The 19,859-nt window shown below is 45.6% G+C and overlaps 1 protein-coding gene across 1 annotated transcript in view; it reads left to right on the top strand.

The window, feature by feature from the left end:
* phex (phosphate regulating endopeptidase homolog, X-linked) overlaps nucleotides 1-19,859 on the top strand; it is a 94,744-nt gene that overhangs the window by 52,229 nt on the left and 22,656 nt on the right. Inside the window, exons 7-11 of the mRNA XM_078205760.1 lie at nucleotides 6,900-7,001; nucleotides 7,372-7,449; nucleotides 15,223-15,326; nucleotides 15,988-16,046; nucleotides 18,276-18,330. Of these exons, the coding sequence (XP_078061886.1) occupies nucleotides 6,900-7,001; nucleotides 7,372-7,449; nucleotides 15,223-15,326; nucleotides 15,988-16,046; nucleotides 18,276-18,330 (398 nt within the window). The remainder of the gene's footprint in view (nucleotides 1-6,899; nucleotides 7,002-7,371; nucleotides 7,450-15,222; nucleotides 15,327-15,987; nucleotides 16,047-18,275; nucleotides 18,331-19,859) is intronic.

The following is a 19,859-nucleotide window of genomic DNA, read 5'->3' on the forward strand; positions in this document are numbered from 1 at the left end:
GATAGATATGTCCCTGTCAGGCACGGAGGAAATGGCCAAGTGAGGGAACCATGGTTCACAAAAGAAGTTGAATGTCTTGTCAAGAGGAAAAAGGAAGTGTATGTAAGGATGAGAAAACAAGGTTCAGTTGGGTCACTTGAGGGGTACAAGGTAGCAAGGAATGAGCTAAAAAAAGGGCTGAGGAGAGCTAGGAGGGGGCATGAGAAGTCGGTTCAAGGAAAACCCCAAGGCTTTTTACTCTTATGTGAGAAATAAAAGAATGACCAGGGTGAGGTTAGGGCCGGTCAAGGACAGTAGTGGGAACTTGTGCATGGAGTCAGAAGAGACAGGAGAGGCGATGAATGAATACTTTTCTTCAGTGTTCACCAAGGAGAAGGTCCATGTTTTTGAGGATGAGTGTGAGATACAGGCTGATAGGCTGGAGGAGGTAGATGTTCTGAGGGAAGATGTATTAGCAATTTTGAAAAACCTGAGGGTCGATAAGTCCCCTGGCCAGACGGGATATATCCTAGGATTCTTTGGGAGGCAAGTGATGAGATTGCAGAGCCTTTGGCTTTGATCTTTGGGTCCTCACTGTCCACGGGGATAGTGCCAGAGGACTGGAGAGTGGTGAATGTTGTTCCTCTGTTCAAGAAAGGAAATAGGAATGACCCTGGTAATTATAGGCCGGTTAGTCTTACTTCGGTGGTCGGTAAGTTAATGGAAAAGGTCCTGAGGGATAGGATTTATGACCATTTGGAAAGATGCAGCTTAATCTGGGATAGTCAACACAGATTCGTGAAGGGTAAGTCTTGCCTCACAAATTTGATTGAATTCTTTGAGGAGGTAACTAAGTGTGTAGATGAAGATAGAGCAGTTGATGTCATATACATGGATTTTAGTAAGGCGTTTGATAATGTTCCCCATGGTCGGCTCAGGAAGAAAGTAAGGAGGTGTGGGACAGAGGGAAATTTGGCCGATTGGATAAGTAACTGGCTATCTCATAGAATAATGTCTGTCCTGTCTGGAGACAATACACATCTCTTTAACCTATGCTTAATGCTCCCTCCACTCACATTGTCTGTATCTTTAAGACCTGGTTGGCTGTAGAGATTTGCATTCTAATCAGTATTCTGTAACTTGATTTTGTGTCTCTGTGCCCTGTTTGAGAGCTGATATCCACTCCATCTGACGAAGGAGCAGCGCTCCGAAAGCTAATGGCATTTGCTACCAGATAAACTTGTTGGACTTTAACCTGGTGTTGTTAAAACTCTTACTGTATCTCATAGAAGGCCAAGATTGGTGGAGTAGTGGATGAGGTGGAGGGCTGTTGTAGACTGCAAAGAGACATAGATAGGATGCAGAGCTGGGCCGAAAAATGGCAGATGGAGTTTAACCCTGATAAGTGCGAGGTGATTCATTTTGGTCGGACAAATTTGAATGCGGATTACAGGGTCAACGGCAGGGTTCTGAGGAATGTGGAGGAAGAGAGAGATCTTGGGGTTCATATCCACAGATCCCTGAAGGTTGCCACTCAAGTGGATAGAGCCGTGAAGAAGGCCTATCGTGTGTTAGCGTTTATTAACAGGGGGTTTGAGTTTAAGAGCCGTGGGGTTATGCTGCAACTGTACAGGACCTTGGTGAGACCACATTTGGAATATTGTGTGCAGTTCTGGTCACCTCACTATAAGAAGGATGTGGATGCATTGGAAAGAGTGCAAAAGAGATTTACCAGGATCCTGGTTTGGAGGTTAGGTCTTATGAGGTTAGGTCTTATGAGGAAATGTTGAGGGAGCTAGGGCTTTTCTCTTTAGAGTGGAGGAGGATGAGAGGCGACTTAATAGAGGTTTATAAGATGATGAGGGGGATAGATAGAGTGGACGTTCAGAGACTATTTCCTCGGGTGGCTGTAGCTGTTACAAGGGGGCATAACTATAAGGTTCATGGTGGGAGATATAGGAGGGATGTCCGAGGTAGGTTCTTTACTCAGAGAGGGATTGGGGTGTGGAATTGACTGCCTGCTGTGATAGTGGAGTCGGACTCTTTAGGAACTTTCAAGCGGTTATTGGATAGGCACACGGAGCACACCAGGATGATAGGGAGTGGGATAGCTTGATCTTGGTTTCGGACAAAGCTCAGCACAACATCGAGGGCCGAAGGGCCTGTACAGGCCTTCTGTTTGAGGGTTCTGCCATTTACTCATTGCGAGAGATTTCGAGTACAGGAGCAGAAATGTGTTGTTGCAGTTATACAGGGCCTTGGTGGGGCCACACCTAGAATATTGTGTGCAGTTTTGGTCTCCTTTTCTGAGGAAGGATAGAAAGAAAGAAAGAAACCCTACAGTACAGAAAGAGGCCATTCGGCCCATCGAGTCTGCACCGACCACAATCCCACCCAGGCCCTACCCCCATATCCCTACATATTTACCCACTAATCCCTCTAACCTACGCATCTCAGGACACTAAGGGCAATTTTTAGCATGGCCAATCAACCTAACCCGCATATCTTTGGACTGTTGTTGCTCTCGAGGGAGCGCAGCGAAGGTTTACCACACTGATTCCGGGGATGTCAGGACTGATGTATGAGGAGAGATTGACTAGGTTAAGATTGTTTTCGCTGGAGTTCAGATGAATGAGGGGGAATCTCATAAAGACTTATAAAATTCTAACAGGACTAGACAGGGTAGATGTAGGGACGATGTACCCGATGGTGGGGGAGTCCAGAACCAGGAGTCACAGTCTGGGGATTCAGGGTAGACCATTTGGGATAGAGATGAGGAGACATTTCTTCATCCAAAGAGTGGTAAGCCTATGGAATTCATTACCATAGGAAGTAGTTGATGCCAAAACATTGAATGTATTCAAGAGACGGCTTGATGTAGCACTTGAGGCAAATTTTTAAAAAATTCATTCGTGGGACATGGGCCAGCATTTATTGCCCATCCCTAGTTGCCCTTGAGAAGGTGGTGGTGAGCTGCCTTCTTGAATCGCTGCAGTCCATGTTCTGTGGGGGTTGAGCCACAATACCGTTCGGGAGGGAATTCCAGGATTTTGACCCAGCGACTGTGAAGGAACGATGATATATTTCCAAGTCAGGATGATGAGTGGCTTGGAGGGGAACTTGCAGGTGGTGGTGTTCCCATGTATCTGCTGTCCTTGTCCTTCTAGATGGAAGTGGTCATGGGTTTGGAAGGTGCTGCCTAAGGATCTTTGGTGAATTGCTGCAGTGCATCTTGTAGATAGTACACACTGCTGCTACTGAGCGTCGGAATTGAATGTTTGTAGATGTGGTGACAATCAAGCGGGCTGCTTTGTCCTGGATGGTGTCAAGCTGCTTGTGTTGCTGGAGCTGCTCCCATCCAGGCAAGTGGGGAGTATTCCATCACATTCCTGACTTGTACCTTGTAGAAGGTGGATAGGCTTTGGGGAGTCAGGAGATGAGTTACTTGCCGCAGTATTCCTAGCCTCTGATCTGTTCTTGTAGCCACTGTGTTTATGTGGTGAGTCCAGTTGAGTTTCTGGTCAATAGTAACCCCAAGGATGTTGACAGTGGGGGATTCAGTGATGGTAACACCATTGAATGTCAAAGGGCGGTAGTTAGCGTGTCTCTTATTGGTGATGGTCATTGCCTGGCATTTGTGTGGCATGAATGCTCCTTGCCACTTGTCAGCCTAAGCCTGGATATTGTCCAGATCTTTTTGCATTTGAACCTGCACTGCTTCAGTATCTGAGGAGTCGCGAATGGTGCTGAACATTGTGCAATCATCGGCAAACATCCCCACTTCTGACCTTATGATAGAGGGAAGGTCATTGGTGAAGCAGCTGAAGAATGTTGGGCCGAGGACACTACCCTGAGGGACTCCTGCAGAGATGTCCTGGAGCTCAGATGACTGACCCTCCACAACTACACCCTCCACAACCACAACCATCTTCCTATGCACTAGGTATGACTCCAACCAACTGAGTGTTTGCTCCCTGATACCCATTGATTCCAGTTTTGCTGGGGCTCCTCGATGCCACACTCGGTCGAATGCAGCCTTGATGTCAAGGGCTGTCACTCTCACCTCAACTCTGGAATTCAGCTATTTTGTCCACGTTTGAACCAAGGCTGTAATGAGGTCAGGAGCTGAGTGACCCTGGCGAAACCCAAACTGGTGTCACCGAGCAGGTTATTGCTGAGCAGGTGCTGCTTGATAGCACTGTTGATGACCCCTTCCATCACTTTATTGATGGTTGAGAGTAGACTGATTGGGCGGTAATTGGCTGAGTTGGATTTGTCCTGTTTTTTGTGTACAGGACGTACGTGGGCAATTTTCCACATTGTTGGGTAAATGCCAGTGTTGTAACTGTACTGGAAGAGTTTGGCTAGGGGAGTAGCAAGTTCTGGAGCACAAGTCTTCAGTACTATTGCCGGAATGGGATCCAAGGTTATGGAGAGAAAGCAGGATTAGGCTATTCAGTTGGATAATCAGCCATGTGATGAATGGCGGAGCAGGCTTGGAGGGCCATATGGCCTCCTCCTGCTCCTATCATCTATGTTTCTATGAGTCATAGAGTCGTACAATGCGGAAAAGGCCCTGCAGCCCATCGAGTCTGCACTGACAGTAACTACCACTAAAGTTGCGCTAATCCCATTTTCCAGCTCTTGTCCCATATCCTTGAATGCTATATTTCAAGGGGCGGCACGGTAGCACAGTGGTTGGCACTGCTGCTTCACAGCTCCAGGGTCCCGGGTTCGATTCCCGGCTCGGGTCACTGTCTGTGTGGAGTTTGCACATTCTCCTCGTGTCTGCGTGGGTTTCCTCCGGGTGCTCCGGTTTCCTCCCACAGTCCAAAGATGTGCGGGTTAGGTTGATTGGCTAGGTTAAAAAAAAAATTGCCCCTTGGAGTCCTGGGATGCGTAGGTTGGAGGGATTGGCGGGTAGAATATGTGGGGGTGGGGCCTGGGTGGGATTGTGGTCGGTGCAGACTCGATGGGCTGAATGGCCTCCTTCTGCACTGTAGGGTTTCTATGATTTCTATGATTTCTATGATTCTATGAAGTGCTCATCCAAATACTTTTAAAAGGTTGCAAGGGTCTGGTCTCCACTACCTTCCCAGGCAGAACAGTTCAGATTTCCACCACTCTGAGTGAAAAATTGTTTTCTCAAATCCCCTCTGAATCTCCAGTCCCTTACCCTAAAACTATGCCCCTTTGTGATTGCCCTTCAACCAAGGGGAACAGCTGCTTCCTATTCACTCTGTCCATACTCCTCATAATGTTATTATTGCCCAATAACCTCCTGGCTCCCCAGTCTCGCATTTAGGGGAATACCCCAATGATGAACTGGGGAATCCCTCTTGGAAGTTCTTGGCAATTGTCTGGAAAAGCTATCTTCCTCTGGACAATTGCGCTGAGATGGGAACCATCTGACAAAGCAATTTCAATCACAAATCTTGGGATGGTTCTGCCAGTTTTACCCTGATAATTACTTTGAAAGAGTTAGAAGGAAAAATACACTCCAGAGTAACTACCTAAACAGCAGACTAAGCCTCGCATGGGATATCACACGCACGCACGCACGCACACACAGAAACACACACACACACAGAAACACACACACACTCTCACAATCCCAGCCTGGGTAAGTCTGTCGAGAGTGGCAATCTGACGGCGACTGCCACTCTGCGGAAGCTACAGGCCAAGGAGTCTTCCAGTTTAGACAGAGAAGAGGAGGAATTTCTTCTCTCAGTGTGCCACTAGTCATTGGAATTCTCTCCAGTGGACAGCAGTGGAGTCTGGGTCACTGAATATGTTCAAAGCTGGGTTTGATTTTCAATCTGTAAGAAAATCGAGGGTTCTGGGGGTTTGGCAGGAAAGTGGAGCTGAAGCCACATTCAGATCAGCCATGATCGTATCGAATGATAGAAGGGAAAGTAGAGGGGAGTTCAGACGTACTTTTTGAGGGAATTTAGAAATTGGAGCTCATTATCTGAAAGGGTTGAAGAGGCAGAAACTCTCATTGATTTTAACAATTTGAAGTGCTGGAATCTAAAAGCAAAGGATTAGGAGCTGGAAGCTGGGTCTATATATTTCTTTCAGCCGGCATGTGCCTGTTGGGTTGAATGACCTGCTGCTGTGCTGTGAGGCTCTCGATGTAAAATTTCATAGAATCATAGAATCCCTACAATGTAGAAGGAGGCCATTGTGGTCTGCACCGACCACAATCCCACCCAGGCCCTATCCCCATAACCCCCTGCCTTTATCCTAGCTAGTCCCCCTGACACCAAGGGGCAATTTAACATGGCCAATCCACCTTACCTGCACACCTTTGAACTGTGGGAGAAAACCAGAGCACCCGGAGGAAAACTACGCAGACACCGAGAGAATGTGCAAACTCCACACAGTGACCCAAGCTGGGAATCAAACCTGGGTCCCTGGTGCTGTGGGGCAGCAGTGCTAGCCACTGTGCCACCATGCTGCCCGAATTTGCAGGGAATCGGTCACAGAGAAGTGTACTCATTGGAGAATCAGTCAGGGCATTGGCCTTTAAATTCCCATTCCTTCTAATCCATGAACAACGGAGCAATGGGGGAACCTGGATTCAGGTTTGATAATGTAGCCCAGATTAGGGATCAAACTTTAAAATAAAAGGAAAACACTGCAGATGCTGGAGATCTGAAATAATAACAGAAAATACTGGAAATACTCAGCAGGTCTGGCAGCATCTGTGGAGAGATTAGTTCAGTTTGATTCTTCTTCAGAACATGAAGAGTCATATTGGACTCAAAACGTTAACTCTGTTTCTCTCTCCACTTTCTCTTTTTATATTAGGGATCAAACATGTTCTGGTGATCTCAGTCCAGTCCATTCCAATACCTGATACATTCCAATGCCCAGTCCCAGCCCATTCATTATAGCTGTGTTCCTTCCTCTTGCAGACTGAGGATTTGGTTGCAGGCATTCGCTGGGCATTTTTGGACATTTTGGAGAAAGAAAATGATTGGATGGATCTGGAAACCAAGACCAAAGCTAAAGAAAAGGTACATCTGTGTTTTAAAACAGTTGGGCTAATGATCACAAGTTAGCTACATTGGTGTGTAACCTCACCTGATGTGAGGGCAGAATGATTCATCAGATAGAGCATCTGGAAGAACAGATTGAGCGCGGACTTGATCTACAGGGTAAGGAGCTCTATCACTGTCACTTGATAATGAGGTAATGAGGTAATCTTTGCTATGTTTGGTGGAAAATTCAGGGTATAGTCTCCATTTATGTAAACATATACCCCAACTCAATCTGTAATAGTACACATGTCATGGTACAGTGAACATTGTGTGCATTGCACAAGTTATTTACTGGGAGCTCCTGATTTATTCTGCTGGATTAATTGTCATCAACTCTTTGTTCTAGGCTGATGGAGTTCTTGCCAAAATAGGATATCCCAACTTCATAATGAACGAAACCATCTTGAACGAGTACATCAAAAATGTAAAGTAGCTGATTTCTCACTCAGTTCCTCTTGTATTGTTGCAGTATATATCTCGATTCTTCGCTCAGTTTCAGAATTAATTTGATACTGAAGCAGGTCCACCCTGAGTGAGAAGTAATGAAAGAATGATTGCCTTTGGGAAATTAATGTCTTCAATTGCTAAATACTATTTCTCACCTTCAGAATTGATATTTCTGTTTCCGATCAGTTTTGCATTCACTAAGAATGATATTCACTATTGGAGCTGTCCTGTTTTAAGGGGAAGAGGGAACACTATTCGAAATGTCCTGGTTTAAGGGGAATAGGGAACACTATCGGAGCTGTCCTGTATTAAGGGGAATAGGGAACGCTATCGGAACTGTCCTTGTTTAAGAGGAATAGGGAACGCTATCGGAACTGTCCTGATCTAAGGGGAATAGGGAACGCTATCGGAACTGTCCTGATCTAAGGGGAATAGGGAACGCTATCGGAGCTGTCCTTGTTTAAGGGGAATAAGGATCACTATTGGAGCTGTCCTGGTTTAGGTGTTATAGGAAACACTGTCGGAACTGTCCTGTTTTAAGGGGAAGGGGGAACACTCTCGGAAATGTCCTGGTTTAAGGGGAATAGGGAACACTATCGGAGCTGTCCTGTTTCAAGGGAAATAGGGAACACTATCTGAGCTGTCCTGTTTTGATGGGAATAAGGAAAACTATAGGAGCTGTCCTGTTTTAAGGGGAATAGGGAACACTGTCGAAAATGTCCTGTTTTGATGGTACAGGGAACACTGTCGCAGCCGTCCTGTTTTAACGGGAATAGGGAACACTATCGGAACTGTCCTGTTCAGATGGCAATAGGGAACACTATCGTAGCTTTCGTGCTTGAAGGGGAATAGGGAACACTATTGGAGCTGTCCTGTTTTAAGGGGAATTGTGAACACATATTGGAGCTTTTGTGCCTTAAGGGGAGTAGGGAACATTATCAGAACTGTCCTGTTTTGATGGGAATAGGGAACACTATCCGAGCTGTCCTGATTTAAGGAGAATAGGGAACACAATTGGAGTTGTCCTGTTTTAAGGAGAACAGGGAACACTATCGGAACTGTCCTGTTTTAAGGGAAATAGGGAACACTATCGGAGCTGTCCTGATTTAAGGGGAATAGGGAACACTATCGGGACTGTCCTGTATTGATGGGAATAGGGAACACTATCGGAGCTGTCCTGCTTTAAGGAGAATAGGGAACACAATTGGAGTTGTCCTGTTTTAAGGAGAACAGGGAACACTATCAGAACTGTCCTGTTTTGATGGGAATAGGGGACACAATTTGAGCTGTCCTGTTTTGAAGGGAAATAGGGAACACTATCTGAGCTGCCCTGTTTTAAGGGGAATAGTGAACATAATCGGAGCTGTTGTTTTTCAATGGGAATAGGGAACACTATTGGAACTGTCCTGTTTAAAGGAGAATGGGGAACACTATCGGAACTGTCCTGTTTAAAGGAGAATGGGGAACACTATCGGAACTGTCCTGTTTAAAGGAGAATGGGGAACACTATCGGAACTGTCGTGTTTTGAACGAAGTAGGGAACACTGTCAAAACTGCCCTGTTTTATGGGGAATAGGGAACACTTTCGGAATTGTCCTGATTTAACGGGAATAGGGAACAATATCAGAACTGTCCTGTTTTAATGAGAATAGGGAACACTTTCGGAGCTGTCCTGTTTTAAGGGGAATAAGGAACACTATCGGAGCTGTCCTGATTTAAGGGGAATAGGGAACACTATCGGGACTGTCCTGTATTGATGGGAATAGGGAACACTATCGGAGCTGTCCTGATTTAAGGGGAATAGGGAACACTATCGGCGCTGTCCTGGTTTAAGGGGAATAGGGAACACTATCGGAGCTGTCCTGGTTTAAGGGGAATAGGGAACACTATCGGAGCTGTCCTGGTTTAAGGGGAATAGGGAACACTATCGGAGCTGTCCTGGTTTAAGGGGAATAGGGAACACTATCGGGACTGTCCTGTATTGATGGGAATAGGGAACACTATCGGAGCTGTCCTGGTTTAAGGGGAATAGGGAACACTATCGGAGCTGTCCTGGTTTAAGGGGAATAGGGAACACTATCGGAGCTGTCCTGGTTTAAGGGGAATAGGGAACACTATCGGAGCTGTCCTGGTTTAAGAGGAATAGGGAACACTATCGGGACTGTCCTGTATTGATGGGAATAGGGAACACTAGCGGAGCTGTCCTGATTTAAGGGGAATAGGGAACACTATCAGAGCTGTCCTGGTTTAAGGGGAATAGGGAACGCTATCGGAGCTGTCCTGGTTTAAGGGGAATAGGGAACACTATCGGAGCTGTCCTGGTTTAAGGGGAATAGGGAACACTATTGGAAATGTCCTGGTTTTACGGGAATAGGGAACACTATCGGAACTGTCCTGATTTAAGGGGAATAGGGAACACTATCGGAGCTGTCCTGTTGTAAGGGAAATAGGGAACACTATCGGAGCTGTCCTGTTTTAAGGGGAATAGGGAACACTATCGGAACTGTCCTGTTTTAAGGGAAATAGGGAACACTATCGGAGCTGTCCTGTTTTAAGGGGAATAGGGAACACTATCGGAACTGTCCTGTTTTAAGGGGAATAGGGAACACTATCGGAGCTGTCCTGTTTTAAGGAGAATAGGGAATGCTGTTCTATTTTGATGGGAATAGGGATCACTATCCGAGCTACTCTATTTTAAGGGGAATAGGGAACACTATCGGAGCTGTCCTGGTTTAAGGGGAATAGGGAACACTATCGGAGCTGTCCTGGTTTAAGGGGAATAGGGAACACTATCGGAGCTGTCCTGTTTTAAGGAGAATAGGGAATGCTGTTCTATTTTGATGGGAATAGGGATCACTATCCGAGCTACTCTATTTTAAGGGGAATAGGGAACACTATCGGAGCTGTCCTGTTTTAAGGGGAATAGGGAACACTATCCAAACTGTCCTGCTTTGATGGGAATAGGGATCACTGTCTGAGCTACTCTGTTTTAAGGGGAATAGGGAACAGTATTGGAACTGTCCTGTTTTAAGGGGAAGAGAGAACACTATTGGAAATGTCCTGGTTTAAGGGGAATAGGGAAATTATCGGAACTGTCCTCGTTTAAAGGGAGTCGGTAACACTATCGGAACTGTCCTGTTTTAAGGGGAATAGGGAATGCTGTTCTATTTTGATGGGAATAGGGATCACTATCCGAGCTACTCTGTTTTAAGGGGAACAGGGAACACTATCGGAACTGTCCTGTTTTAAGGAGAACAGGGAACACTATCGGAACTGTCCTGGTTTAAGGGGAATAGGGAACACTATCGGAGCTGTCCTGTTTTATGGGGAATAGGGAATGCTGTTCTATTTTGATGGGAATAAGGATCACTATCCGAGCTACTCTATTTTAAGGGGAATAGGGAACACTATCGGAACTGCCCTGTTTTATGGCGAATAGGGAACACTATCCGAGCTGTCCTGTTTTAAGGGGAATTGTGAACACTATCGGAGCTGTCCTGTTTTGATCGGAATAGGGAACACTATCGGAGTTGTCCTGTTTTAAGGGGAATTGTAAACATTATCGGAACGGTCCTGTTTTGATGGGAGTAGGGAACACTATCGGAACTGTCCTGGTTTGATGGGAATAGGGAACACTATCCAAGCTGTCCTGCTTTAAGGTGAATCGGGAACACAATTGGAGCTGTCCTGTTTTAAGGGGAATAGGGAACATAATCGGAGCTGTTGTGTTTTAATGGGAATAGGGAACACTATCGGAACTGTCCTGTTTTAAGGGGATTAGGGAACATAATCGGAGCTGTTGTGTTTTAATGGGAATAGGGGACACTATCGGAACTGTCCTGTTTTAAGGGGAATAGGGAACATAATCGGAGCTGTTGTGTTTTAATGGGAATAGGGGACACTATTGGAACTGTCCTGTTTTAAGGGGAATAGGGAACATAATCGGAGCTGTTGTGTTTTAATGGGAATAGGGGACACTATTGGAACTGTCCTGTTTTAAGGGGAATAGGGAACATAATCGGAGCTGTTGTGTTTTAATGGGAATAGGGGACACTATCGGAACTGTCCTGTTTTAAGGGGAATAGGGAACACTCTTGGAAATGTCCTGTTTTGATGGGAAAAGGGAACACTATCGGAAATGTCCTGGTTTAAGGGGAATAGGGAACACTCTCGGAACCACCCTATTTTAGGGGGAATACAGAACACCATCGGAGCTGTCCTGTTTTAATGGGAATAGGGAACACTGTGGGAGCTGTCCTGTTTTAAGGGGAATAGGGAACACTATCGGAACTCCTGATTTGAGGGGAATAAGGATCACTCTCGAGCTGTCCTGTTTTAAGGGGAAGAGGGAACAATATCGGAACTGTCCTGTTTTAAGGGGAATAGGGAACACTATTGGAAATGTCCTGGTTTAAGGGGAATAGGGAACACTATTGGAGCTGTCTTTGTTTAAGTGGAATAGGGAACACTATCGGAACTGTCCTGTTTTGATGGGAATAAGGAAAACTATCGGAGCTGTCCTGTTTTAAGGGGAAGAGGGAAAACTATCGGAATTGTCCTGCTTTAAGGGGAATTGTGAACACTATCGGAGCTATCCTGATTTGAGGGGAGTAGGGAACACTATCAGAACTGTCCTGGTTTAAGGGTTTAGGGAACACTATCGGAGCTGTCCTGATTTGTTGCGAATAGGGAAAAATATCGAAGCTGTCCTGTTTTAAGAGAATAGGGAAAACTATCGGAGCTGTCCTGTTCTAAGAGAATAGGGAACACTATCGGAGCTGTCCTGTTTGAAGGGGAATAGGGAATACTATCCGAGCTGTCCTGTTTTGATGGGAATAGTGAACATTATCCGAGCTGTCCTGTTCAAATGGCAATAGGGAACACTTTGATGGGAATAGGGAACACTTTCGGACCTGTTGTGCTTAGAGGGGAATAGGGAACACTATCGGAGCTGTCCTGTTTTAAGGGAATAGGAAACACTATCGGAGCTGTCCTGCTTGAAGGGGAATAGGGAACACTGTCGGAGCTGTCCTGTTTGAAGGGGAATAGGGAATACTATCCGAGCTGTCCTGTTTTGATGGGAATAGTGAACACTATCCAAGCTGTCCTGTTCAAATGGCAATAGGGAACACTTTGATGGGAATAGGGAACACTTTGATGGGAATAGGGAACACTTTCGGAGCTGTCCTGTTTTAAGGGGAATAGGAAACACTATCCGAGCTGTCCCGTTTTGATGGGAATAAGGAACACTATTGGAGTTGTCCTGGTTTAAGCAGTATAGGGAACACTGTCGGAACTGTCCTGTTTTAAGGGGAATAGTGAACACTATCCGAGCTGTCGTGGTTTAAGGGGAATAGGGAACACTATCGGGACTGTCCTGTTTTAAGGAGAATAGGGAACACTATCGGAGCTGTCCTGTTTTGAGGGGAATAGGGAATGCTGTTCTATTTTGATGGGAATAGGGATCACTATCCGAGCTACTCTGTTTTAAGGGGAATAGTGAACATAATCGGATCTTTCCTGTTTTAATGGGAATAGGGAACACGATCCGAGCTGTCCTGTTTTAAGAGGAATAGCGAACATAATCAGAGCTGTCCTGATTTAAGGGGAATTGTGAACACTATCGGAACTATCCTGTTTTGATCAGAATAGGGAACACTATCGGAGCTGTTCTGTTTTAAGGGGAAGAGAGAACACTATTGGAAATGTCCTGGTTTAAGGGGAATAGGAAACACTATCCGAGCTGTCCTGTTTTAAGGAGAATAGGGAACACTATCGAAGCTGTGCTGTTTGAAGAGGAATAGAGAAAACTACTTGAGCTGTCCTGTTTTGATGGGAATAGGGAGCACTATAGATGCTGTCTTGATTTCCTCTTTCGAATCCAGAACTTTTACAAATACATAAAGGCGAAAAGAGTAACTAGGGAGAGAGTAGGGCCTCTTAAGGATCAACAAGGTCATCTATGTGCGGATCCACAAGAGATGGGTGAGATCTTAAATGAATATTTCTCATCAGTATTTACTGTTTGGAAAAGCATGGATGTTAGGGAACTTGGGGAAATAAATAGTGATGTCTCGTGGAATGCACATATTACCGAGAAGGAGGTGCTGGAAGACTTAAAGCGCATCAAGCTGGATAAATCCCCGGGACCTGATGAAGTGTATGCCAGGACATTGTGAGAGGCTAGTAAGGAAATTGCGTGTCCCCTAGCAGAGATATTTGACCCATTGATAGTCACAGGTGAGGTGTCCGAAGATTGGAGAGTGGCAAATGTTGTGCCTTTGTTTGAAAAGGGCTGCAGGGAAAGTCTGGGAACTACAGGCCGGTGAACCTCACATCTGTGGTGGGTAAATTGTGGAAGCTATTACAAGGGGGCATAACTATAGGGTTCATGGGAGATATAGGAAGGATATCAGAGGTAGATTCTTTACGCAGAGAGTGGTTGGGGTGTGGAATGGACTGCCTGCAGTGATAGTGGAGTCAGACACTTTAGGAACATTTAAGCGGTTATTGGATAGGCACATGGAGCACACCAGGATGATAGGGAGTGGGATAGCTTGATCTTGGTTTCAGATAAAGCTCAGCAGAACATCGTGGGCCGAAGGGCCTGTTCTGTGCTGTACTGTTCTATGTTCTGTGGGATCTCGGGTGAGGTAGCTAAATGGATACAAAATTGGCTTGCTGACAGAAGACAGAGGGTGGTTGTAGAGGATTGTTTTTTAAACTGGAGACCTGTGAACAGTGGTGTGCCTCAGGGATGAGTGCTGGGTCCTCTGTTATTTGTCATTTATATTAATGATTTGAATGAGAGGTATGGTTAGTAAGTTTGCAGATGACACCAGGATTGGTGGCATAGTGGACAGTGAAGAAGGTTATCTCGGATTCCAAAGAATCTTGATCAATTGGGCCAGTGGGCTGAAGAATGGCAGATGGAGTTTAGATAAATGTGAAGTGATGCAGTTTGGTAGATTGAACCAGGGGTGGACTTACTCAGTTAATGGTAGGGCACTGGGGAGAGTTACAGAACAAAGAGATCTAGGAGTACAGGTTCATAGCTCCTTGAAAGTGGCGTCATAGGTGGACAGAGTGGTGGAGAAGGCTTGGTTTCATTGAATACAGGAGTTGGGACGTCTTACTGAAGTTGTACAAGACATTGGTAAGGCCACACTTAGAATACTGTGTACAGTGTCTGGTCACCCTATTATGAAAGGATATTATTAAACTAGAAAGAGTGCAGAAGAGATTTACTTGGATGCTAACGGGACTTGATAGTTTGAGTTATAAGGAGAGGCTGGATAGACTGGGACTTTTTTCTCTGGAGTGCAGAAGGCCGAGAGGTGATCTTACAGAGGTCTCTAAAATAATGAGCGGCACAGATCAGCTAGATAGTCAATATCTTTTCCTAAAGGTAGGGGAGTCTAAAACTAGAGGGCATAGGTTTAAGGTGAGAGGGGAGAGATACAAAAGGGGCAAATTTTTCACACTGAGGGTGGTGAGTGTCTGGAACAAGCTGCCAGGGTAGTCGTAGAGGCGGGTAGAATTTTGTCTTTTAAAAAGTGTTTAGACGGTTCCGTGGGTAAGATGGGTACAGAGGGATATGGGCCAAATGCGGGCAATTGGGACTAGCTTAGGTGTTTCAAAAAAAAGGGCGGCATGAACAAGCTGGACTGACGGGCCTGTTTCTATGCTGTAAACCTCTATGACTCCATGACTCTAAGTTCCTGACTTGCTTTCTCTCGTTCCTGTGCAGCTGAACATTTCGGAAACTGACTACTTTGGAAATGTGCTGCAGTCTCTCGAGTTCTATGCCCAAGCGGATTTCTATCTATTAAGGACACAAGTTTTGAAGACAGAGTGAGTGTGTAAATGCTGCTACTCTGTTTGTCTTCTTCCAGCAGAAACAAAGCTCACCAACCTGATCAAATGGTGCTGAGCAAAGTTAGTGAGTTCAAGCTGTGAGCCAATGTTCCTCGGATTGCAGACCTCATCAGAGAACTGGGATCGCAGCCACTGAGTGCTCCAACCCTGTTGGAATATGAACCGGTGGACACCTTGAGTGTGACTGTGGCCTCCTCCCATGTACCCACCCAAGCTGGGTAATCACAGGGGCAGAGTTAATATCCAGACACATGATTCTCTGAAACAGGCTCACACAATAAACATCTTTCCAATAGTTCCTTATATGTCCCCATCTTTGTGGATCCATGGCCCCCAAGGTCAGGTAGGAGACCCAGTTAGGATAGTGGAAATGCTGTTCCTTGAAGTTAATCGATCCTGACCCTAGTGAAATACTTCTATTAGCTGCACTCTGTTATTTTACTGTGATATATAGCAGCTTGTCTCAAAATAGATCAAGCAATTCTACTCTGAACGTTCACTACTGAGTTTGAAAGTGAGATTCTCCATTTAGCTCATCTCAACACCTCATTCAGTGAGATACTGAGCTATTGTGAAGTTTAGAGGATGTTGTTCAGTCAGTGATTTTATCTGATCTGACTTTATCCTCTTTGTACAGATGGTTCACCAATCCCACCACAGTTAATGCCTTCTACTCACCCACAACTAATCAGATAAGTAAGTATTCTATTTGACTTACAGTTTTTGGTTGGATGAAGCTGCACTTTTCATTGGTTTCTGTTTGTGAATATGTAACAAAGTGATGCACACTGGGTTGTGTTCAATGCAATTGAACTGTATTGATCTTTGCCTATTAATGAGACACTTCCTTCACTCACTGGGCTTCATGCTGTTGTGCAGGAAGATTCAATGTTTCCATGGGTATCTCAGAGGAAACTTTGGGTGAAAACAGACCAAAGGTCCAATGGTTCTCTTCCTACCATTCTTGGGCAGAAGATAGATAGCATGGGTATTGGTGAAAAAGATATACTTCTTCACCTTGGCATTTTCCAAAGTGAGTGCAGCATTCCCTCAGTACTGACTCTCTGACAATGCAGCACTCCCTCAGTACTGACTGTCTGACAGTATAGCACTCCCTCAGTACTGACCCTCTGACAGTGCAGTGCTCCCTCAGTACTGACACCCTGACAGTGCAGCGCTCCCTCAATACTGACCCTCTGACAGTGCAGCACCCCCTCAGTACTGACTCTCCGACAGTGCAGCATTCCCTTAGTACTGACCCTCTGACAATGCAGCGCTCCCTCAGTACTGACCCTCTGACAGTGCAGCACTCCCTCAGTACTGACTCTCTGACAGTGCAGCGCTCCCTCAGTACTGACTCTCCGACAGTGCAGCATTCCCTTAGTACTGACCCTCTGACAGTGCAGCACTCCCTCAGTGCTGACCCTCTGACAGTGCAGCATTCCCTTAGTACTGACCCTCTGACAGTGCAGCACTCCCTCAGTACTGACCCTCTGACAGTGCAGCATTCCCTTAGTACTGACCCTCTGACAGTGCAGCACTCCCTCAGTGCTGACCCTCTGACAGTGCAGCATTCCCTTAGTACTGACCCTCTGACAGTGCAGCACTCCCTCAGTGCTGACCCTCTGACAGTGCAGCATTCCCTTAGTACTGACCCTCTGACAGTGCAGCATTCCCTTAGTACTGACCCTCTGACAGTGCAGCACTCCCTCAGTACTGACCCTCTGACAGTGCAGCATTCCCTTAGTACAGACCCTCTGACAGTGCAGCATTCCCTCAGTACTGACCCTCTGACAGTGCAGCATTCCCTTAGTACTGACCCTCTGACAGTGCAGCGCTCCCTCGGTACTGACCCTCCAGGAGAGAAGATAGTTCTCGCTGAATCTGGCCTGATGAATGGTGAAGCTGGAGTCTCCTCCTGGGGTCACTGAAAGATTGCAACTTGCTGTGCAGACCCTATGAGGCAGTTTCACATGCTGTGTTCTCTATGGTGACTGGGGAAAGTACAGTAACCCATTACATTGTCACCGACTCCACATTCTGTAAGTGTTTCATAGAATGGAAGTAGACAGATTGCCAGCCTAACGATGGTGATATCAGGAGAGCTGATCAAAGCCATGGTCAAAGAAGTGGGTTTGAAGGAATGACTTAATGAGAGAGAGAGGAGGAGAGATGAAGACTGTAGATAGAATAAAAGGTTAACTTCAGGTACCAATGATATAATTTTGATATGGTGTCACGTGACTATGAGACTGGGAGCTGGTGGGAAGCAGAAGTACAACCTGGTGTAGAGTTACTGCGTTTATACAGATCTGTCAATAAATAATAATGGTTTTAATAAATAAATTTAATAATTTAATCAATAAAAATTGTGGAGATAACTAAGGAGGAGGATGAGAAGGGGTTCAAATGCAAGAAATGCATTGTTAATTCTAGATGTTACCCAATGGGGAACCAGCATAAGTTAGCAACTGATGGTGAAAGTGATGGTTTGGGCAGCAGAGTTTCAGATGAGCCGATGTTTAGGTAGAGTCGCCATTAGGAGGCTGTCTGAGAAAACATCGGGAATAGCTGAGTCTAGAATTAACAAAACCATGATTGAGGTTCCCACTTACTGATGGGCTGAGGTAGGGGTAGAGAGAGATGGGCTGAATCTACATCAATGTTGCAATGTTGAGAATTTGGGATCCTCAACCCATTAGGCTCAAATAAAGGAACAAGATTACAAAGACTCTGGTTGAAGCTGAGGCATTTCCCAGTCAATGGCGAACTAGGAATGGAGTTTGTGATGGGAATTGAAGACAACAGTTTTGATCTTTTCCAAATACTTTACTGGAGTAAATTCAGAATGAAATGTTGGATAGAAATATTGTATTCCAGTATCCACAGTATTTTGCCTTTATCTTGTTTCTTTTATCTTTGCAGAATTTCCAGCGGGAGAGCTCCAAAAACCTTTTTTTTGGGGTGAAAAATATCCCTTGTAAGTGCCCAAGCTACTGTGAGTGATTCAACCTGTGCACAATCGAATCCTGAACTTAACCTGAACCCTAACCCATTTGTGATCCATCTCGGCCTCCTCCGGAGGTTTCCAGCATCACAGATGTCAGTCTTCAGCCAATTCGATTCACTCCACGTGATATCAAGTAATAGCTGAAGGTATTGGATACTCTAAAGGCTATGGATCCTGACAATATTCCGGCCATAGTACTGAAGATTTGTGTTTCAGAACTTGCTGCACCCCTAGCCAAGTTATTCCAGTACAGCTGCAACCCTGGTATCTACCCAGCAATGTGGAAAATTCCCCAGGTATGCCCTGTCCACAAGAAACAGGACAAATCCAACTCAGCCAATTACCACTACATCAGTCTACTCGCAATCATCAGTAAAGTGATGACAGGGGTCATCAACAGTGCTATCAAGCGGTACTTAATCAACAATAACCTGCTTAGTTTGGGTTCCGCCAGGGTCACTCAGCTCCTGACCTTATTACAGCCTTGGTTCCAACATGGACAAAAGAGCTGAACTTCAGAGGTGCGGTGAGCTCTGGGACATCACTACAGGAGCACCTCAGGGCAGTGTCCTAGATCCAACTATCTTCAGCTGCTTCATTAATTACCTTCCTTCCATCATAAGGTCAGAAGTGGGGATATTTGCTGATGATTGCACAAAGTTCAGTGTCATTCATGACTTTTCAGATACTGTAGTAGTCCATGTCCAAGTGCATCAAGAGCTGGACAACATTCAGACTTGGGCTGACAAGTGGCAATTAACATTTGCACCACACAAGTACCAAGAAATGACCATCTCCAACACGAGAGAATCTATTGCCCCATTGACATTCAATGACTGAATCCTCACTATCAACATCTTGTGGGTTACCACTGACCAGAACCTGAACTGGACTAGCCATATAAGTACTTTAGCTGCAAGAGCAGGTCAAAGGCTAGGAATCCTGCGGTGAGTAACTCACCTCCTGACTCCCCAAAGCCTGTCCACCATCTACAAGACACAAGTCAGGAGTGTGATGAAATATTCTCCGCTTGCCTGGATGGGTGCAGCTCCAACAACACTCAAGTAGCTCAACACCGTTCAGGACAAAGCAACTCACTTGATAGGCACCCCATCCACAAACATTCACTGTTGACACCCATTGGCAGCTGTGTGTACCATCTACTAGATGCACTGCAGCAACTCACCAAGGTTCCTTTGGCAGCACGTTCCAAACCCACGACCATGACCATCTAGAAGGATAAGGGCAGCAGATACCTGGGAACACCACCACCTGGAGGTTCCCCTCCAAGCCACTCACCATTCTGACTTGGAACTATATCACTGTTCCTTCAATTTCACTGACTCAAAATCCTGGAACCCCCTCCCTAACAGCATTGTTAGTGTACCTACACCACACAGCACAGACTGCAGCAGTTCAAGAAGGCAGCTCACCACCACCCTCTCAAGGGCAATTAGGGATGGGCTTGAATGCTGGCCTAGATAGTAACACCCATGAAT

The sequence above is a fragment of the Mustelus asterias genome, unplaced genomic scaffold, assembly GCF_964213995.1.
Source record: "Mustelus asterias unplaced genomic scaffold, sMusAst1.hap1.1 HAP1_SCAFFOLD_972, whole genome shotgun sequence".
Lineage (NCBI taxonomy): Eukaryota > Metazoa > Chordata > Chondrichthyes > Carcharhiniformes > Triakidae > Mustelus > Mustelus asterias.